General features: G+C 39.2%; 1 protein-coding gene across 2 annotated transcripts in view; it reads left to right on the top strand.

Annotated features, from left to right (window-relative positions):
- The window catches only part of SLC25A21 (solute carrier family 25 member 21), a 507705-nt gene that overhangs the window by 452800 nt on the left and 31320 nt on the right, over positions 1–23585 (top strand). For both annotated transcript variants that reach the window (XM_025391998.1, XM_025391997.1), the window contains exons 5-7: positions 2219–2278; positions 6172–6279; positions 21121–21285. In XM_025391998.1, coding sequence (XP_025247783.1) covers positions 2219–2278; positions 6172–6279; positions 21121–21285 — 333 coding nt within the window. The remainder of the gene's footprint in view (positions 1–2218; positions 2279–6171; positions 6280–21120; positions 21286–23585) is intronic.

Genomic DNA, 23585 nt, shown 5'->3' with positions numbered 1-23585 from the left:
ATGAAATAACAGTTTTCAAGACACTGGACATCAGATGATGAAGGCTCGAAATACATGAGAAATGGAAAACAAATGAAGTGAGCCCTGTGATGCCACAGCTTACTGCCTTGGGATACTTTCAGGCCCCGGGACAGGGAGGGGAAACTGAGGCAGAGCCCAGGGGACTCCTTGGGTTGGGTAGGAGCTGAAAGCCAGGGGAGAGCAGGGCAGCCAAAGTCCACAGGACAGAGTACCAGGGAAGAGCAGGCTGCACAGAGATAGAACTGAGATCTGTAGAAGGACCTCTCCAAGTTTTCAGCTGAGTATTGACCAGTGCATGCCTGGGAGGAAACTACCAATGCCTGGGAAAGAACCACCCAAAAGGCTTCGAGGGAACAGTGCTTAGCAGTCACATGCAGCTGGGAATAGTGCCTGCTCCCACCAGCCAGACCGGAAAGCTTCAGCAGCCCCAGGGCATTGAGAGGAGTGCTCATATACTTAAGGCCTCTATGATTCCTTTGGTAACCTAGGTTACCAAAGTTACAGGGAATAAAAACTAAGATTTTTCAAAAGTCTCACTTGTACCAGTCCTGTCAGGGAATCTTACTTAAATTATCTTATTTAATGATAATCTAAAAGGTAAGTTTTGAGGTCTTGAGAGTTAGAAAGGTTAAGCAGCTTTCCTGTGCTTTCACAGCTAAACAGCATAACCCGGATTCAGCTCTAGGACTGCTGACTTCAAAATGCCAGCAACGTGATTCTCAAAGTGATGATGATGATGATCATAAAAATGAAGAAAAATGAATTATTTTTAAAACCTAAGATTATAACACTTTTCCTTCCATGGTTAATGGTTTCTAGTGGTTAATGGTTTCATCAAAAATGCGGTGGTCCCAGGTGGTCGCTGTTGAGTACTATTTCAACACCAGGGTAGTTTCAGGGCTTTTACTAGCCACTAGAATGTTAGCTCAAGTAGGCAGAGGTTTCTCTTTGTTTACCATTGCATCCCCGGTACCTAGAATAGGAGGTCTCTAATAACATTATTAAATGAGTGAATGAATGAATCCCTGTTCTAGAAAACGCTACATTCATAGTGCATTTAAAAGACCATGGTACAAAAGTAGTCCCTGAGTGTTGAAAAGAATCAAAATTTATCAGGTAGTAAAATGATTCTTGGGCTGCCCAAACACTCATTGAAGCCATCTATAAGGAGCTACTTCTTCATAACAACAGAGTATTTTTGGCTCTGAAATCTGGTTTTGCTTTCTTGCCCCATTTTACTGGGCTATAAAGTAATGGAGTAGAAAATATTGGGGACCATATAATACCCATACCATTTTTGGGGTCTTGAGAATCAGACTCTAGCAGGACCTAAAAACGTGCCTTATCAGTGGTGTTGACAGCTACCTGAACGTGCTACCCAGGAGCAAAACATGTTCAAGCAGAGTTGTTGCTCAAAAAGTAGAATACAGGAAGAAAAAAGGGGGGAAATGTATTATATGAAGCAATTGATTAGATTCACCTCCACTGAAATTTGTTTGCAGAGAAAATTATACTAAACATTATCTACTGAAGAAACCAAAAATACCTTCACCATCTTCATCACCATCAGTTTTGAAGGAAGGAATTAGCAGCTTGCTTTCTTCGTTCAGGTTGAGGACAGTCTTGCTTTATGGCAGGGGATGGACTAGATAACCTCATTAGGTTCTTCCCTAGTTTGTCGTGGCATCTTCATAATTATTTAGTGTTTTCAATTCCATGGAGCAGTGGGGAGATACCAAAATAGAAATGCAAGTTAACGCTGAAAAGTGGATGTCTTTTACAAGTGTGTTAGAAAATTGGGCTTTCACTGGGAAAACAGTTCATAGAGAAAACATAGGAGACCAAAGATGTCAGGTCTCTAGGCCTATAATGTTGAATCACTGCCATAAGAGAGAAGTCTATTGATGTCTGGGGAAACTGAAAATGGTCATGGTAAATGGAAGTTGTATGGTTCATTTACTGCTCTAAAGGATTTCATCAGCTCTTCTGTAGGTTATTATAACTGCATTTGAAACTGTGAATGTTAAAGAAAGTTCCAATAGCAACTACCCGAGACAGGATTAAAAACTGTATTAGATAGTTTATCATTTTTTGAAATGCTGGTTAACATAATGATTTACTAAAGAAATTTGAGTCAATTAAAGAGTTTGTTGCAGGAAAATTGTTATAAATCTGTGAGTTTGGTTTTGTTTCACAGTTTTTCACCTTTGAACAGTACAAGAAATTGCTGGGATATGTGTCACTGTCACCAGCATTGGTAAGTGAGAGTATTTATTATACTTAAATGTATGTGTTATTTCATAAAGCAAAATCTAGAAACAAACACTCTTTTGATTCCCAAGCCCAGCTACTAAAATATGAATTCAAGTTATTCAATGTTCAGCTACTTGTTGAAAGCCATCTTCCTAATAACTCACAATTTGGCTATTTTATAGCTCCCAGTGATGAATTTATGATAATAATGATATGTCTGGAAAGGCCCCATATGAGATATGGTCAAGAACATGAAATAAAGAGTACATTTATCAAAGACTCTTTTTAAACCAAGACATGCATATGTTTACATACATACTGCATATATCTATGCAAAAGTCAACATGCCAAACAGGTCACTTTTCCAGCTTTTGCACCAGCTGTAGTAAATATAAGACTTCAGATCCCTTGGGATGAAATCATTCTGTGGTCAGATGCAGACTGAAGGGCCTTTTATAGGAATGACTGTAAACAACTCAACTAAGGAGAATTGTGATAGTATAATGACATATCTCATATATCACACAAAATTCACTTGGTGATTTGAACATTTCCCTATGCCATTCCCCTCCTTCTTGGTGACTTTCCTGCTTTTCACAGGAGTTAATTGTATTGACCAAATGGGTTCTACAAATGTGTGTGCAACAAGAGCCCCCAAGAGAGTAAATGCATTAACTTCTCCTTCCAAGTCCACAAAGAAAAGCAAAACAAAATCTGCATTGGCCCTCCAATTGGCAATGTACTCCAGTCTCTAGGAAAATGCCCTCGTTTGCCCACTAAAATGGACAATATTTGTATTCTCAAATTCTCAAATAGACTGTCCAAGAAGAAGTATCTGTTATTTTTTTAAAATCATACATGCCCCTTTTCTAGGAAAGATCCTGTTAGGAAACCTAATAGCATCACTTTTTGTTATGACGAAGCAATGTCTTGTCCAGTCCTTGCCTATACAAGGTGGCTGGGAGACGTGGCCTCCTAGAGAGGAGGGAGCAGTGATACCATGAATCTTGAAACTAGCTAGGATTTTTTCCTTTTAATTCTTTGGCATCTTCTCTTAATATCATTCTTAAATTTGGAAACAGCTTGGCAAAAAGAGAATTAAAAATTTCCTAGTGAGAAACAATAAAAGATGGTCTCCAGAGGGCCAGCTGGCTGTTCTTGTGTCAAACATTGGTACCATGTGAGAGACTGTAGGTCTTTGAACTCTTGAGAATTGAAACAGAAAAGCATTTGGTCACTGCAGCTACTATAAACAAATGCATGCCAACTGTGTACAGTTCTTCTCTTTTCTTGAGCTCATTTATTTCAGTTACTTTTTTTGATATGGCTAGACATTTAAACAGCTGTTAAGTGTCCCCTGGTGCTCTCACATGAAAAGCCTAGGAGGCTGGAAACCCAACAGTAAATGTAGGTTTCTGGAACAACCTATGTAACATGATCTGCTGATATCTGATCAATTATTTTGACAAGGGACTGCTGAACACTAGTTCTGACAGCAAATGTAGCTGAATTTTATAGAAGAACAAAAAAGTGAATTACTTGGAAGATTGCATATAGTAAGTAATAAAAACCTGGACATCTGGATTTTAGCTTTCCTAGTCAAAAGAGTTTGGGACTAGTATTTTTTTTTCCACTTCTGGCTTCCATGATGGAAGTCTGAGATAAATGAATAAAATATTTGATCAGTTACCCTATACACATATGCTTAAAACTGTAATGAAGGGAAATAAAATGGAAACATCATCAATGAGTCTCTCTCTCTCCTAGAATCTGTATGCGATTTCTTTCTTTCTTTCTCTCTTTCTTTCTTTTTTTCTTTCTTTCTTTCTTTCTCTCTTTCTTTTTTTTTTTTTTTTTTAATGGAGTCTCAATCTGTCGCTCAGGCTAGAGTGCAGTGTCATGATCTCAGCTCACTGCAACCTCTGCCTCCCAGGTTCCAGTGATTCTCCTGCTTCTGCCTCCCTAGTAGCGAGGATTACAGGTATGCACCACCAAGCCCAGTTAATTTTTGTATTTTTAGTAGAGATGGGGTTTCACTGTGTTGGCCAGGCTGGTCTTGAACTTCTGACCTCAGGTGATCCACCCAACTTGGCCTCCCAAAGTGCTGGGATTACAGGCGTGAGCCATTGCCCCAGCCCGTTCTTCCTTTTTTATGTGCAACAAGACCAATGGTGTTTGCATTACACTCTATGAAATGGTTTCACACATTATTTTGAGCCTTAAAATAACTTTATAAGCAGGGAAATTAGTTATTATTATCTCCATTTTACAGATGAGAAAACTGTGGCTCATCAGAGATTCAGCGATTTATACAATAGAGCCACAACTAGCACCCATGGCACCTTTGTGTGAATAATGAAAAGGTGCCCCTTCTCCCAACGGATGCCTCTCCAGGGCTTCTCTTAGCAAGTGAGGGGCAAGCTGGATTCTGGCCTCCAAGCATCCTTGGTTGGGCACCTTTGTCTCTGCACAAGCTACTGTGTGTTGCAGCTCTAGTCACACAGCCAATAAGTGCTAGAATTGGACCTAAACCCAGACCTCCTGCCTCTGGATCCTGCCTTTGTGCCTCCCTTTCTAAGGTTACACAACATTCCTTTCTCCCTCCTTCCTCTCTTTTAGAAAATATTCCTTTCTCCCTCCTTCCTCTCCTTTTTAGAAGATATTAGAGCCCATTGCCAAGAGTTATCTGTTATTTACTCTTCAATGGTTTTATTCTTCTCTTTGTTGTCTACAGTACTGCCTCTTGTCCTGGAATTGGAGGTTCAGCGCTAAATAATTACTTTTTTTCAAGCATCTGTTTTGGAGATTGGGGCTTTGTTTCATTTTGTTCTGTCTTGTGTGTGTATGTTTTAATTGTGGTGTTTATTTTTGATACAGATTTTCTGGAAAACACATAAGTATTCTACCTAGAGGTAAATTCTAGGAAATTGTTCTTTCCTATTGCAGAAATTCTTAACAGATACCGAACAAGAACTTGACATACAGTCACCTTTTGATAAGTTTTCTAGATTTTATTTGAGCCCTTCAGAATAACCTAGTCATTTCTTTGTCTTTGTCTTTCTTTTCTTTTCTTTTCTTTTCTTCTTCTTCCTCTTCTTCTTCTTCTCTTTTTTTTTTTTTTTTTTTTTTTTTTTTTTTTTTTGAGACAGGATCTCACCCTGTCGTTCAGGCTGGAGTACAGTTGTTCAATCATAGCTCACTGCAGCCTTGAACTCTTAGGCTCAAGTGATCCTCCCACTTCAGCTCCCAAGCAGCTGGGACTGTGGGTGCACATCTAGCCATTTCTGATCTCAGCTTTTAGGTTTAGAAGACTGCGTTAATTGCCAGTGTTTTTTTAAATAGGGAAAAGATGAATAAAAAATAATGTTTGTTTGTTAATAGTCCAGAATAGTGACTCTAAAAATATGAACATAGGGTTAAATGTTTCGAGCTATGTTGTTACCTGAAATTTAGCTTTTTAGAAACAGTTTATTTGCGGTTCTGCTCCTTGAATTTCTTATATGCCCAATAAAGGAATTTAAGTAGATGTTTAAAAATGAAGCTCTCCTTTTACAATTCAAATTTTCTTAATTGTTATATGTGCAGATGTTTTAGTATCCACCTTTAAATCAGTAAAGCAACCTTGCTTTTTGTTGAAGGAAAAAGTCGTTGTTGATGGGGCTTTGACATTTTATTTTGAAATTGTTAGGATGTGGTTTGTGGCTTCTGTAATTTCTTCTTCATGAATTGTCAGCATCTAATCAAGAACTAAAGCTGTTTAGTAATGGAATATGGTGCATTTATGTAGGTTTCTCCATTCTCTTTATAATGTTCAGCTGCATAGCGTAATGAATAGGATGTTTAACCCCATACACATGATAACTTGTTTTAAAGTATTGATTGATTTACTTTTTCTAGACATTCGCCATTGCTGGATTGGGATCTGGACTAACAGAAGCCGTTGTAGTTAACCCTTTTGAGGTAGTAAAAGTTGGCTTGCAAGCAAATCGGAACACATTTGCAGAGGTAACCATTTAATGTTTTTCTATTGTTGAAGGCATGCAAAAACTTATTTACTTATTTATGTATTTTGAGATGGAGTTTTGCTCTTGTTGCCCAGACTGGAGTGCAATGGTACGATCTCTGCTCACCGCAACCTCCACCTCCAGGGTTCAAGCTATTCTCCTGCCTCAGCCTCCCAAGTAGCTGGGATTACAGGCATGCATCACCATGCCCAGCTAATTTTGTATATTTTTTGTAGAGACAGGGTTTCTCCATGTTGGTCAGGCTGGTCTCGAACTCCTGACTTCAGGTGATCCACCTGCCTTGGCCTTCCAAAGTGCTGGGATTATAGGCATGAGCCACCACGCCTGGCCGTAAAAACTCATTTTTAAGTATGCATGTGAAACAATGGACCCAACTTTTATCCACTTATTAAAGCCATAGTAAATCACTGTTAAGGAAATAGCATAAGAAAACATCAAATATCTCCTGCAAATAAAGTGTTAACAAAAATGCACTGAGATCTAATGGACAAACACTTGTTTATTCATTTTTATTTTAGAGCTCTAATGTAATCTGAAATGACTTATTCGGAAATATTCTCCCAGCTGCTGGCAAAACTTCTTTTCAATTGCTCTAGAATGGACTATAGCTAAACCACTGAGGTGATAACATTATTTTGCTTTTTTTAAAAAAAAACAGTCTTTTCATAAAAATGACCTCACTCCTTTCCCCACTACACCCACCACCCGCCCTGAAAGATTCGGATAATCTGTCAAACTTGTCTTTTGGTTGAATCTGAATGAGCGCTTGGACAATGATGGGTCTTGACATTTCATCATTGGTACATGACGTTTCGTGCAGACAGCATTCCTTGGTGTGTGCTGCCTTCACTTCCTTCCAGTTACCTAAGAATTCCCTTTCAACTGCCAAATCCAACTGTTCTTGTTTTATTCTTTTGGGTGCCAGGCACAAGGTAGGAGGAAAACAAGGGGATTGGCATTCCAGGTTTCTTCTTAACATTTTAATTTAATTCCACAACTGGGTAGCATGTGGTAGAAATTGGTTTGGAGTATCTGCTGACCTGGATCTTTCTGTAGGAAAGTTCCCCTGCCTACTGCGTAAGCAGCTGCTAATGGGTGGAGACCCTTCACTCCCACCCTACTTCCTGCCTGCTGCTGATGCTGCCTGAGAGCTTCCTGGCAGTTTCTCAGGCAGGGGTATGGGAAAGGAGGGGGCCCTACTCACCTTTAGCTGCCAAGACCTGAGGGGACAGGGTTGGGCTGTTACAGCAGATGGTATCTACTTAGATGAGGTCAATCCTAATTCAGGGGGAATTTTTTTTACATTTCAAAAGATTGTCTTAAATACAGTGATATACAGCACCTTATAAAAAGTTGAAAATCTCTGTATTCTAGTTTTTGTTTCTCTTTATTCTTTCTTGAATAAAGGAAAAAGATGGTAAGGAATGGGGGAGGGGAAAAGAAACATTTTTTAAATGTCTTATTAATATGGAGCATTTGAAACAGTTCCCATGGAATCTGCTTAAGGAAAACTTGGTTTGTTGGACTGGGAGAATTACCAGCTAGAAGAATATTGCAGAGATCCCTGTCCGGTGTTCCATCTTACCCCTTGGGAATCTTGTCTTGAAGCAGCAATGAGTAGGCAAAGGAATAAACAGGACTTGAGTTGCAGTTCTTTATCTAGGCAGCATGTAACCACAAGGACTCAAATGGGACAGAACATCAAGGGGCACTCACAGGAATGAAAATCAGGAGTTATCAGGGCACCTCGACTCATGCTAATGTTCTTTTTCTCTTCACTGCCCTCAAGGAGGCTCTGCACTGAGGCCAAGTAAGAGCTGCTAATGTTTTGCATGTGCTAATGATTTGCTAGAACACAATAAACACCCTTCCTGCCCAACAAAAGAATGTGCTGCGTGTGTACATGCCACCAGTTCATCAGTTACACAAATGCAGTCAGTGTAAATTATGTATATTTAGCCATTTTTTAAAGCAGGGGGCAGGGGATAGCAGGAGCTTGTTTGGGGTCATTTCTTTTGCATTATCCACTGAACTGGACATTATCAGGTATTTACTTAGAATAAAATTAAAAATCTAAGTAAATACATTATCAGGTATTTACTTAGAATATTTACTTAGAATAAAATCAATTAGATGCATTATAAAATATTTTAAAAGTGACTTTAGTTAGAATTTAGCAAAGTAGTAATTATGTAGGTAACACGCATCAGCATTTATTTACAGCAGCTAGCAGAATTCAGTAGCTGAAATGAGGTGTTCTGATGCGGCACATTATGGGCAATGTTCATCGAATTGAAGCAATAGGTGCTTTTCCTCAACAGACAGTAATGGGATTGTGCCTATTGTAGAAAATGTCTGAGAAAAAGAGATGATGTGATAAGAATAGAACATTTGGATCTAGTTATTTAGAAAATAACTGCTGGTCATTTTTGCTAGTATCTTATAGGTCTTTTGTCTAGGACTCAATAATGCCGAAGCCTTCTTCATTGACTAGCTCCTTCTTTTATCCAACAAGGGAATAGATACCCTTTAGTTAACCTGTGCCTGTGTTGATTTAACTCAAAAATTAGGTATGCTCACCTCGGCATGTGTATGACCAGGAATAATTCTTGCTTTCTTCACTCTAAGGCTTTGTGGGTTGTTAAGTATAAAAGGGAGATGTGGAGGAAGAGGAAGAAGAGGAGGAAGAGAAATGGAAAAAGAAAAGAAGAAAAGAATTAATGTAATGTCCACTGCCTTTAAAAATTTGACTTAAAAAAATTAATGCAAGCATAAAAGTAATGCATATTTATGTTACAAAGCACCAAAATATATATATGTTATTTTATATGCATGTATATGTACACTTAAATATCCATGTATAAGTACACCAAAAATGATCTAGACTCTAGAGCAGTGCAGTCTAATAGAAATATGTGAGCCACATTTTTAGCAGCCACATTTAAAAAATGAAAAGAAACAGGTGAAATTAATTTAATAATGTATTTTATTTAACCCAGTATATTCATTTTTCTTAAGACTATTTTTAGAGCAATTTTAGGTGCACAGCAAAATTGAGCAAGAGGTAGAGACTTCCTGTGAACCCCATGCCCCCACATGTGCATCATCTTCCCCATGATCAACATCCCTCATCAGAGCAGTCCATTTGTTTTAACTGATGAACCTACATTAACATGTCGTTCTCACCCAAGTCCATAGTTTACATTATGGCTCACTCTTGGTGCTGTACCTTCTATGAGTTTGAACAAATGTATAATGACATATATTCACCATTATAGTATCATACAGAGTAATTTCACCGCCCTGAAAATCCTCTGTGTTCTGCCTATTCATCCCTCCCCACCCCACTTAATCCCTGGCAACCACTGATCTTTTTACTGTCTCTATAATTTCTCATTTCAATGTGTAATTGATATAAAAATTATATGAGATATTTACATTCTTCCTTTATACTAAATTTTAAAATCTGGTGTATATTTTATGCTAACAGCACATCTCAACTAGGACATTTCAGGTGCTCAATGGCCACATGTGGGTAGTAACTTCCAACCTGTGGGTAGTAACTTTCATATAGAGTAGTTCAGGTCTATAGGAATTCATACTAAAATTCATACCTCTGGAGAGGAGATGGGAATAGAGGAGGAGAAGGTGAGAGTTTAAGAGAAGGGCTTTGTGATGGTGAATGTTTTAACATGAGAATGCATTCGTGTTTTGTCTGTGAACATTTACATGCATGTTCTTCGTAGAAAATTTAGAAAATTTAGAACAGTTTAAAGAAAAGTATGCTATCCAAAGGAAATGCTTCTAATGGCTCTGCCAAGATCAAGCCCTGCCTTCAGGGAAGATCTTCTCAGCTGATCAGGTGGGAATGACTTGCTGGCCTATCTTGGAGCTCAACCTGGCGTAATTCAGGTGCCATGATTTCATTTATAGGAGCAGAACCCATATTTTTTCCTACTCTGTAGTTTCTAACAGAGTGTAAACTTTGTTTGCCAATTACTGAAGAGCATATACAATCAGAGCTGTGTAGAACAGGAAGAACAATCTTGTGGGGAGAGACACAACAAAGTTCTTATTACACTTTTTACCATTATCCCATAGTGTGGCCTTGAACAGCGTACATGCAGTTCCCTCATTGGTAAAATGGTAGTGATCAGTCCATCTCCTTACAGCAAGCCATTTGTGTAGTGGTTGGAAGCACAAGACCTGGAGGGAGATCTCAGTTATTGACTATGTGACAGCCTCACATTTCCTACCCTGACCCTAGCCCAGTTTCCTCATTTGTTAGGAAAAAAATAATAGTAATAGCCATGTCAAACAGTCAAATAGATGAGGCTACATAAATCTGTCAGTATGGCCTGGCATGCAGTGATGGTTCAGTAAATGTTAGTCATTATTGTTACTACATGATTGTTATGAGAATTTTAATGTGTTAATATACACAAAGGCCTTAACACAGAGCCTGGAAAATGGTAGGCATTCAACCAATGATAACTATTTCTAGATGCAAGATGATCTTACGAATCCGTAAGTTTAAGTAGAGACAGATTTATTTTGAGCTATTGCCCCAATTAATATTGAGCAGTCACAGCTGACTTCTGTTTGGGGCACCAACAGAGCTCACTGAGCAACGGTCTTCTCCCTCAGTGTGCCTTAGGTCATTATCAGATGCCAGGGCCATCCATTCAGCCTGAATTCCTTATGAAGGCTATGGACTGGCAGCCTGCTTACAATACCTGTTGATAACGTCTTTAAACTCAGATAAGGGCCCATTATCATAAATAGCAGTAGCTGGATATCTGTTTACTGTAAATAACTAGCACTTAGCAGCAGAAGTTAGAGATGAAACTAAAAACATTTGAGGCCACTTTGGGAAGAATTCTACCACAATCAAGAGATTTCTTCCTCTGGAGTAGCTGTATAAAGTTAACATGAATTCTCAATTAAGCCTTCTCAATCACTTCCCATGGAAGGTTATGAACTTAGCTCATTTTCAGCCTTTTCAGTCAGCTACTAGTTGCGGTGGAACACCAAATGGATGGGCTACACGCAGAATGGCCAACTGGCTTGACAACACCTTTAAGGAAAGCAAAGCAGGTACCCTGTAGATGCTTATTTTGCAGATAGGTAGCTCTTGTCCTGCCAATTGGGAGAATTTCTCAGGAAGCATGTCTACTGTTCAGCCTGTCTGCCCTAATGTCTTGGACATAAACCACCCTGGTGTCCTACACAATGTATTTTGGATTTTCCTATTTCTACAGCCTAAGGTGGTGAGTCAGTGGGATCTTTTAAACATGAAATTTCCAAACAACTTCCAGCAAGAAGTTGCTGCAGCTTAGAGGGGCACTGCAGCAGAGGACAGCAGAGGACAGCCAAGGACAACAGTAGCCAATATGATACTTAATATAATACTGAAAGTCTTCTGGGTAAGGGGAGAGATAGAGATGGAACAAAGGAACTGCTATAGTTCCAGGTGCAGAGAGCATGGTCTAGAAGAAGGTGTGGGCTGTAGGTGGATGTCCCTTTGCCATGTGGGGTTGGCCTGGCTGGCAGAAGGCAAGAATAGTGCCCTGTAGCCAGGATCCAAGTGCAGCACTGGCATAGAGCAAAAGTTCCTTCTGTTAGGTTCATGGCAGCCGAATGATAGGAACTGGAGTCCTGGAGCTGCAAGTAGAGCTCCCATCAAGAACGACAGGTACTGTGCCTGCTCCAGCTGCCCTGGGCTCTCCCTTCTGATCCTCTACCCAGTCAGAAGTATGTTACCCACAAAATATGCCTCTCACCCAGTTTAACCATAAACTGTTTTTTAAAAATGTGAATTTACAATAGCAAAGACTTGGAACCAACCCAAATGCCCATCAATGATAGACTGGATTAAGAAAATGTGGCACATATACACCATGGAATACTATGCAGCCATAAAAAAGGATGAGTTCATGTCCTTTGTATGGACATGGATGAAGCTGGAAACCATCATTCTCATCAAACTATCGCAAGGACAAAAAAAACAAACACTGCATGTCCTCACTCATAGGTGGGAATTGAGCAATGAGAACACTTGGACACAGGAAGGGGAACATCACACACCAGGACCTGTTGTGGGGTGAGGGGAGGGGGGAGGGATAGTATTAGGAGATATACCTAATGTAAACAATGAATTAATGGGTGCAGCACACCAACATGGCACATGTATACATATGTAACAAACCTGCACGTTGTGCACATGTACCCTAGAACTTAAAGTATGATTTAAAAAATTAAAAAATAAAAATTAATTAAATAAATAAATAATGTGAATTTAAAATGTGGTGAATTTAGTTCCTGATACTGCCCTCATATACTTCCAGCTTATGTATAACTATTTTAATAGGTGTGCTTGTCTTGCCTACACTTCTTAAATTACCACCGTATTAGTCAAAGACTATAATCCCTGCCACACTTCCTCCAATTCTAATACCAGAGTCTTGGCCAGTAGCGTAAACTTCACAGTGAATAAAGAAAACCAGTCTGTAATTTAAATATGCTTGACCTTCTGTGGGGAGCAAAGTAATCATAGCTTTGTCATGCTCTGGTTTGGTTCACTGGGTGTAAAAACGTGTGTGGATAAAATTGGGATAGACCCAAATTTCCCCCCATCCTTCAAACTAAACCCAGGCAATGAGTTGTTCTGATCTGTTGTCTCTTTGGCTTGGGACTAAGCTTGCCCAAGGATTTCCCTATTGGAGACGGTTTGCACACCCAGTCTTGCCAATGTGACTTTGTAGCTTGCTATCCTTACAGGACCTCCCCAAACTGGCTGCATTGGTTTTTATCTGTATATTTATAAGAACTAGAAGTCCCCTATTAGTTGTGCTAAGCCAAGTGGTGTTTGGCTGGCATGCTCTCTGCTAGCCTGGAAAAATGTGAATTTCTCCCCAGAAGCAAAATCTTGTGTGAATTGTTTCCCAGTTTTCCTCTCCACTTTGAAATCTACTTCAAAGTTATTATTTGGCTGAAGGGTTATGTTTTCCTTCCCTTGAGGTCTATAGGATTTGCCTCTGATGTTTGGCTGGGGCACAGGTTTTCCTTCTAGTCTGTCATTTTTTATCTGTGTTACATATGAACATAATCATTCTCACCCCAAATATGAAACTAAACCTATAGGAAATTGCAAAAGCCTGTTTTACCTCCATTTAGTCTTCAAAGATGTTCAGCCCAAGAAAGAAATACTTAGTGTTCTATCTTGCTCTGATTATAATTTTAAGGATCAACGAACAGATAGCAAATGTGTAACTGATGGTAAAATCTTTAAAGACAGGAATTTTTTAAAAAATTAGCTCAGGGTTTGGTTCTGGTTTGGGATAACACCAATAAATATAGTTCTTCACACTTTATCCTGGGAACTTAATAATCTGATAGCGACCAATTAGATCATGTATGATATTACAAAGTTTAGCAAGTATGTTCTCCATGGAAAATCAACAAATGTTTAAACTTATTATATTACATACAGTCAACTTTATGTTGATACAGTAAATTGAAGGGCTTTGTTTTGTGATCATCTCTTTTGAGAGAGAGAGAAGTTGAGTTATACAGAGAGTGAGCGTGTGGCTCTGTTTACAGATATTGGGAGAAGCCAGCTTCAAGGGCATGTCAACATTCATGATGATGTATTGGGTTAAGTTCAAATTTTTCCTGCATTACTGTGTAAAACACTGCCTGGCAATAATTCAGCACAGAAATTATTTCTTTCCAGTCTATGATTCCTGTGGGCAGAAAAGAAAATGATGCATATGAATCCATTCCTATAGTTATCTTTCAATAATATCTAAAGCAGCAGCCAAGTTGTCTCTCTATTATCATTTATAGAAAATAGATGTGTCTTCCATTCAACTGTGCCAGGAACCCTAGATTTTTGTTTTCAGAATCAAGACTTTGAAGTAATGATAATAGCTACCATTTACAGAATATCTACTATATATCAGACACTCTGCAATTTGCCTTATGTGACTTTTTCCTTTCATTTGATTTTTTAAATATTTATGTAATTTTGTGAATTATTAACATAATTTTTAACAAATCAAGTAAGACAGAGCTATATAAAGAAAAATTAGTTGATTTTTGCCAACATCTCCCTCTAACCCTATCCCAGTTGTCGCCACTGTGAACCCTTCAATTTTTTCTGATGCTCACACTCAGTTGATATTTCAAATCTCTCTTTATAAGGTTGGTGACTTTATCCACATTTTATAGGGTAGAGAAAATAAAGCCCAAAAAAGTTAGCTCTAAGAAACTGAACATTAATGTAGATGTCTCTTTCTAGTCAACCATACTGTTTTCATTGGGATAAAGAAATCTGGATAATTAAGAAGCTCAAGGGAAAAGCAAAAGAAAAGTGTTTATGAGACCATGAAGAAGCAAAGCCTCCTCTTTGTTGCCAGTCTTTCCTGAGTCGTAACCCATGTGGCCACAGCACTGTCACCTTCTGTCTTCCCAGCTCTGCCATCAGTGCAGGGGCAAGGCACAGCGTCAGCGTTTCATCACCTGCAGGGCGCCGTGCTCCTCCAGGGCTAGCTATTGAATAGCAATTTGATATTGACATAGCTTTGTGGTTCGGTGTCTGGGAGGGGTTGTTGATGGCAAATTCTTCTCCACTCACCGGTTGTTTGCAAATAGACCTGTTCATCCAACATACACTCTGGATAGACTCTAATTATATCTGGGTATCTTTTTTGTTCATAATCATGCCCTATTAAAACAAACTGTAATGATGAATTTGTGAAATATCTAAGCTAAGAGAACTATAAATGTGGACTTTTTCAGCTTGATTCTTCTCCTTTCACTTACATTTTGTTCTCAAATAAAAGGAAGGTTTTTCTCTGATTTTTAAATTTTTCAAATGTATGAAAATGCTTCAAGACCTCATTTGAGTAATGAAAAGTATGGATGATCTTCATTTCCTGAAGAACAAGCATATTTTCCTACCTTAGTGGAGCAACTGGGTCCCCTTTTTTTAAACAAAGCAGTGTTTTTCTGAAGGCCCAGATATGGACACTCACTCCATTGTGCAGTCTCATCCGGTTTGCTTTCCAGCCATATGATGAAATCCGGTGCAACACCCGTATTCCACTGGCTTTCAAATGCAACCTGTTCACCTTTCCATAGGAATGCATGTGGAGCGTGCTTTCTTTTGACATGCTGTGCCTAGAACTCTTCTTTGGCCTTAGAGATGGAGGAAATCCACTGACACACCCAAGCCTGTACCCACTGGCCGTACTCTTAGTAGTATTTACCCAGGGAACAATGCCTGCTGCCTAAAATCCTGCCTGTGATCTCATGAGCTAATCAGAGCCAGGTATGGTCAGTAGTCAGATGGAAGAACTCCAGAAAAAATAACTTGGGCTGTCACAGGTCATCTCAGTGATTTGTTGGTAGTACTGGGCTCTCAGAGAGTAAGGATTCAGTGCCCCAGAGTGGTGCCTGGAAGCTTCATTTATACCAAGGATCTTCTCTCTCTCTTTTTAACATTTTTTTGTATTTTAAAATATATTTTATTAGATATATTTGATGTTGGCAACATGATGTTATGGGATACAAATAGATAATAAAATGGTGACTACAGAGAAGCAGATTAACATATCTATCATCTCACATAGTGACTATTTTTGTGTGTGGCAAGAGCAGCTAAAATTTGCTTATTTAACAAAACTCCCTAAAACAGTACAATACGATTTTATTAACTCTAGTCTTCATGTTGGACATTAGATCTCTAGGCTTGTTCATCCTGCTGATGCTTTGCACACTTCGACCTGCATCTCCTCATCTCTCCCTGCTCCTCGCATCACCCTTGGTAACCACTGTTTTATTCTATCTACATGCATATTTGACCTTTTTTGTTTTGGATTCTATATATAAGTGATCATATGATATTTTTCTTTCTGTATTTGGCTTATTTCACTTAGGATCTCCTTATTTATTTAATTATGTATTTGTTATTTTTGAGATGGAGTCTCGCTCTGTCGCCCAGGCTGGAGTGTAGTGGCACCATCTCTGCTCACTGCAACCTCCACCTCCCGGGTTCAAGGGATTCTTCTACCTCAGCCTCCCAAGTAGCTGGGACTACAGGCCTGCATCACCATGACTGGCTGATTTTTGTATTATTAATAGAGACAGGGTTTCACCATATTGGCCAGCTGGTCTTGAACTTCTGACCTCATGATCCACCCTCCTTGGCCTCCCAAAGTGCTGGGATTACAGGCATGAGCCACTGTGCCCGGCCAAGGATCTGCTTTTTTAATTAAACCTTTTAACAACTTTTTAAACAGAAATTTGATTCCATTTCCCATAACCATTATAGAATACTCTCATAGGTAAATATAAAAATCATCAGGATACCTCTTCATGTAAAAATTAAAGCAAAAATATTTAAGTCTCATCCCAATCCACTTATTCTTCCATGCTTTTCAGATTGGGTGCAGTCAATGAAAGTACAACGAGGAAAGTTAGAGTGCAATTTGGCCCACAATTGGTAACTAAATATGAAAATTGGAGTGAATCTAAATATTAGAAGGAAACTGAGCTAGTGGGTGATCTGCTGGGTTAGATAGTATTGGAATCATTTGGCTGATGCTGCTAATTAGTTACCATTTTGTTTTTAAATGGAAATCCCATAATCAAATAAGTTTAGTAAAATTCCATGTGTTTACAGAGATCTAGTCAAAATTATTCTGTATTTTCCTATTTAAGCATCCTAGTGGAAGTCGTGTTTTGCCTTTCTAATTAAATATTTGCTTACGTGTGTGAAACAATGTCCCTGAATGAAGAAAGAAAACACACTATCATACTATTACTTCTTATTTTTATAGGCAATTGAGTTCTGGTTTTCTTTATCCCAAGGCCTCCATTTGCCAGAAAAATATATTTGTACTATTATTCATCGTTACTTAGATCAGTTGGATTGTCAAACTCTGAAACTCTTATTACCTATGTATAATAAGAATGAGTGTGTAAAGAACAACATTGGGTTAGATGCAGAGTTCTGCTTAAGCCATTTATCAGCAGCATTTTATCTTAGGCATGTTGCTTAACAATCCTTGATTTCCTCACCTGAAAAATGAGATATACCAGCTGCCTACCTTACAAGGTTGCTGAGAGAAGCAATCAGATATGTTAGGATGGCAGAACCACCAAGAGTGTAAAAGTACAGATTTGGAGTTCAAGGAACCTCAGTTGGAGACCTGTTGTTACCATTTACTCTGTAATCTTGGGCGAGTAACTTAACTTCTAAGACTTAATTTCCTTATCTTCCAAATAGGGGTCATGATAAGACATATCTCACACACTTATTGAGAGGATTAAATGACACCATAAAGTACTGAGCATGTATGATAATGGCTAAAGGTGTTGAGCACTTCCTGTGTTCCGGCTACCTGATCACATATATGAATGTGCTCTGTAGGCTGGAAAGCCGTGTAGAGGGGGAAGCCCAATTCATGTGCTTTTCCATTGCCAGCCTTTCCTCCCATATGCAGAGATCCTAGCCAGGGTACTCACTTTGAGGGATAAGGAAGAGGCCAATTTATAGGATCTGCTGCTCCAGAGAGGAAAGCTCCTGGGTGAGGCACTATACCTGGAACAAGATCTCTACCCCAAGCATTGAATTTGGTTGAGTCTCGGAGGAAGCAGACCTGTTGTCTTGCATTCTGCATGCATTTCTGGTGGACTTTATCACAAAGGTCTGGGACTCTTGGAAAAGGAAAGGACAGCCAGAAGGAATGAAGAAATAAAGAAGCTTTCTCTCTCTCAAATCAGGCTCCACCTTTTGGTTGCCACTGCCTTCAACTAACAAAGAAATTACCTGTCATTTTATTGTTATAACTATTTTTATGATTTTCAGCATAACTGCCATTATTGTTAACACCTAAGTGTATAGTGAATGCTTAGAATGGACTAAGTTGCTTACAATGGACTAAGTTCATTGACTTCTTCCAACAATCTCAAAAATTCTGTGAGGAAGTTTTTTTGTTGTTGTTGTTGTTTGTTTTTTGAGATAGGGTCTCGCTTTCACTCTGTCATCCAGGCTGGAGCCTGTCACGGTGCAATGACAGGATAAACAGTTCACTGCGGCCTCACCTTCCAGACCTCAAGTGATCCTCCCGTGTCAGCCTCCTGAGTCAGCCTCCTCAGTAACTGGGATCACAGGCTTGCCATAGCACCTGGCTAATTTTTTAATTTTTTGTAGTGACTGGAGTCTTACTATGTTGCTCAGGCTGGTCTTGAACTCCTGGGCTCAAGCACTCCTCCTGCCTCAGCCTCCCAAAATGCTGAGATTACAGGTTTGAGCCACTGCAGAAGCCACCAACCTCAGGAAGATTCTATCATTATCCTTATTTACAAATTAATAAAGTGAGAATTAATCGGAGAGAATAAAATACTTGCCAAAGTACAAGTGGTATTGCTGAGACTCAAACTTGGAACTGTCTAGCTCTGAGCTCCTATTTCCAATTACTATACTACTCTTCGATTAATTACTGACAACTAGAGTTCAAACTCAACAAAGCACTTGAGTTTAAAATCCATGCATTATGGCTGGGCGCCGTGGCTCACGCCTGTAATCCCAACACTTTGGGAGGCTGAGGCGGGCGGATCACGAGGTCAGGAGATCGAGACCATCCTGGCTAACACGGTGAAACCCCGTCTCTACTAAAAATGCAAAAAATTAGCTGGGCATGGCAGCGGGCGCCGGTCGTCCCAGCTACTTGGGAGGCTGAGGCAGGAGAATGGTGTGAACCCCAGAGACGGAGCTTGCAGTGAGCCGAGATCATGCCAGTGCACTCCAGCCTGGGCGACTGAGCAAGACTCCATCTCAGAAGAAAAAAAAAAAAATCCATGCATTATGTTTGCTTATACACACACAGCACCCAAGTCCGTGAAAATCAGGAAACGGACAATTAGCAAATGCCATTTGAATATTTGTCAACTCTCACCAAGATCTAGGAGAAATCTTCTCAAAATGATGACAAAGATGCTATCCAAATTAATACTTAGTTTAGTCATCCTAATTCTAATGACTTAGCATACTAACACTTTTAAACAATAGAAACATCTTTACACCCATTTTTTTTAGGGAAAGCCATTGTTATTTGCACTTTATTTTAGCGCCATTGGTTTCTCTGTTGCTCTAAAACTTAGATGGCCTTGGAGCTCCTCCTCCCTCATGCCCTCAGGACCTCAGAGGAGTGAGGATGGAGAAAAGGTTTAGGTTGGGTGCAGGGAGAACCTGTGTTGGTCAGGCAGCCTCACCTCTGTCCTGTTCCTCCCAGCCCCAGGAAAGCTGTCCTCTCCTTCCCCCACCCCTAGACTGCCTTTCTTGAAGCAAGACAGCAGTACTTGGGCAGTTTACTCAGCACTGCCAGGGTCTTTACAACAAAAATGAGTTTCTGCTCAACTTGTCCTCTCTTTTGAAAACCCAAAAATAATGATTTGGGGATGAAAGTCAATGTGCTGAAACACAAAACAATCTCATGTTGTCAAACAGAAAGTAAACTTTAACCTTCAGAAAATTTTTTGGTTTTCCTGTCTTACTGTTTTAAGATGTATTCTCACATGGTTTTTTCATATTACAAAGAAGAGTTTTCATAAGCTTATTGTAATTGATTGTAATTAGCTCCCTTAAATTAATAGATGAAGTTGAGTGTAGCTAGAGTCTTCAAACCATTTATCAGCCAAAACTATAGGATTTACTATCTAAACAAGCTCTTTTAAATGTTTCACATTAATTACATAGCTATTATAAATGCAGACTGGAAGAAAAGCCTTGATGGGATTTGTTCTATTCTCTTCTGCTGATGTAGCCTTAATTGCACATGATAAGAAAATACTTTTAGTCTGAAAGTGTGCCAGACTGCCACGACCACTCTAACAACGTGCTTCAGTGAAATATCAAACAAATGTCATGTCAGTGTGTGCCTCATAGGTGGAAAAAAAAAAACAGTTTCCCCTATTATTCAGTGAAAATATGAGAGAGATATCTTTTGTACAGTACCTTCAAAAAAAGAAACAATCACTCATACATTTTTTTAAAACCCATGTGAATTGTAATTGTATTGTAACGAATTGTAAATCTCAGGGTAAACGGCGGTGAGCTCTTCAGCCAGACTGGATTCTAGCAGTCAGGACATTTCAGCCTTGGATAATCAATCAGGGGACTGGAAAGGAGTAATTTCAAGGTGGTAACCGAGTACTCCCAACACCATTTATGTATAATTTATCACAGCAGTGATACACACACTGATTGCATATCTGCTTGAGGATGTGTACAATCAACAGCTATTTATCTATGGCCAATTTATAACATAGTGCCAGCTTCAACCTTTGAGGCAATAGAATCAAGACTGTAACATTAGCTTTAGAAAAACATAATTAGAAAGGTAAATACACTGGATTCAGGAGCCAAATACAAATTCCTTTTGGATAATGTGCAGTTATGGATTACCAAATTATCTATATGGTTAATCTCCTTCATTAGTGTGAATAATTCAGAATTGGATATAATTACTTACATGTTGAAAGTGATGATAGTTATAACATCAGTTTCACTAATTCTATCAAAATGGTTTGTTCTTTGCCAACAATCTTTTCTTTAAAGCCTGTTTTTATGCATGCAATTTTGTTTGCTTCTTGGGTTTGCTGATTTTAAAAGACACAGATCTAGGCATGATTATTCATAGCTGGGGGGGAAAAGTCCCTAATAATTCTGGCTTGAAGGGAAGTTAATATGGTAATTTACTGTATTCCACAGTCCCAAAGATGATCATTCTGGCTTTGCCTCTCTCTTCTGCAGCAACCATCCACTATGGGTTATGCAAGACAAATCATTAAGAAGGAAGGCTGGGGACTCCAGGGCCTCAACAAAGGATTAACTGCAACTTTGGGACGACATGGAGTTTTCAACATGGTTTATTTTGGCTTCTACTACAATGTCAAAAACATGATTCCTGTCAATAAGGTAACTATTTAGTAAATTAAAATCCTGGAGGAAAAATCCTATCAGTGAGATAGCTCCATTTGTAGAATGTTTATCCTGTCCCGGTCACTGTGCTGGACACCTACATCTATTATCTAATTCAATCCTTACATCTGCATTGAGTGCTGTTATCCCTATTTCAAATCCGGAAGCGGAGGCTTAGAAAGATCAAGGAAATTGCCCAGGCTCACATAGTAAACAGTAAAGTTGAGGACTGAACCCAAGTCTGACACCAAAATTTATCTTCTTGAAGAAGCTATTGTTACAACTGAGTGCTTTCCCTTTATTACTAATAGGAATTTCTAGAAACGATATTATTACTTACTTTTTGTCTCAGGAGTATAACTTTCTCAAGAAAGTTGAAAGTTTTATATTTTAAATAAGTTTTAAACTCACAAGGAAAAATTGTCGGCCTAAAATTTAAATTTCACCTGGGTATTAATTTTTAATCTAGGTTAATTAGGGTAGGTAATCAATCGATTATTCTAGAATCGATTCTTCTAGAATCATATTTTGATGCAAAATAACAATGATGATAATTATTATCATCATCTTCAATATTATTATTTTGAAATGATAGTTAATAGGCTGGGTGCAGTGGTTCATACCTGTAATCCTAGCACTTTGGGAGGCAAAGGCAGGAGGATTGCTTGACACCAGGAGTTTTGAAACCAGCCTGGGCAACACAATGGGACCTCTCTACAAAAAATTAAAAAATTAACCAGACATGGTGGTGTCCACTTATAGTCAAGCTACTTGGGAGGCTGCAGTGGAAGGAGCGCTTGAGCCCAGGAGTTCAAGGCTGCAGTGAGCTATGGTTGCGCCACTGCACTCCAGCCTGGTGACAGAGTAAGACCCTATTTCTTTCTTTCTTTTTCTTTTCCTTTCTTTTTTTAATTTTTCTCTTGGAGACAAAGTTTCACTCTTGTCACCCAGGCTGGAGTGCAATGGCGCAATCTCAGTTCACTGCAACCTCTGCTTCTGGGATTCAAGAGATTCTCCTGCCTCAGCCTGCCAAGTAGCTGAGATTACAGGTGCCTGCCACCACACCCAGCTAATTTTTTTTGCATTTTTAGTATGGCTGGGGTTTCACCTTGTTGCCCAGGCTGGTCTCAAACTCCTGACCTCAGGCGACCCACCCACCTCGGCCTCCCAAAGTGCCAGGATTACAGGCGTGAGCCACCGCGCCCGGCCAAGTAAGACCCTATTTCTAAATAATAATAATCATAATAATAACTTTTTAAATGGTAACTTAGATACGAACAGCCTTTTTCAACTTCTGCACTATAAAAGTAGCACAGGATGTGCTTTTAAGCCATAGTATCACAGAATTTTTCCCTACCATCAAATTGCTTGCTTGCAATTAAAATTGCAATCCTGGATGCACCAGTTGGCGTAACATTTTTCACAAGCAGGCAGTTTCCCTTAGGGGTCCAGTTCTTCATTTTTCTTAGTAGAAAAGTATTGAAGGACTTTTTTTTAAATCATAAACCTATTTCTAGTATGGCTGACCAGACTGTTCAGTAAAGTTAGTTGTACCTATCTTTGCCCAGCTATCCCCCATATTCTAGTAAAGGCCAGGACTTTTCTCAAATAACAGCTGAATCTACACCATGTGTTCCACATTAACCGTCTGTTGGCATTGCTTCACTTCACTAACCAAAGTTGTTAACCAGATTTCACTGTATTTGGAAATCTCATTTATTGAGTAGAAGCTTATGTTTTTTTGGTCTGAAATCCCTGATTGGCCAGTGTATATAGACCCCCCTAGTGACTGACAATTCTGATTCCAGGGACCCTCAGAGTTCTTCTCTTGTCAAGGTGTAGAATATGAGTGCAATAAACACTTTGTTTCTGGATGACACAAAGAAGCTCTCAAAACACTGAGATTTTTTTTAGCAGGAACCTGCTAAATAATTTGTAAGGCCCAGAGCAGAATGAAAATGCAGAGCCCTTTGTTCAGAACTTATTAAGAATTTCAAAATAGTGACAGTAGAGCATTATACCAATCATGGGGCTCATCTCTTCTAAATGCAGGCCCCACACGACAGCACTAGTCACACACCCATGAAACCAACTCTGTTTTTCAGACTGTAAGACAACCACTCTACAAAACTACAAAAATTAGCCAGGCATCGTGGCACATGCCTGTAATCCCAGCTACTCGGGAGGCTGAGGCAGGAGAATTTCTTGAACTTGGGAGGTGGAGGTTGCAGTGAGCTGAGATGGTGCCATTGCACTCCACTCTGGGCAACAGAGTGAGGCTCCATCTCAAAAAAAAA

This window comes from Theropithecus gelada, chromosome 7b (genome assembly GCF_003255815.1).
Source record: "Theropithecus gelada isolate Dixy chromosome 7b, Tgel_1.0, whole genome shotgun sequence".
Lineage (NCBI taxonomy): Eukaryota > Metazoa > Chordata > Mammalia > Primates > Cercopithecidae > Theropithecus > Theropithecus gelada.
The sequence above is the reverse complement of the archived record's forward strand: the minus strand, read 5'-3'. Positions and strand labels throughout refer to the sequence as shown.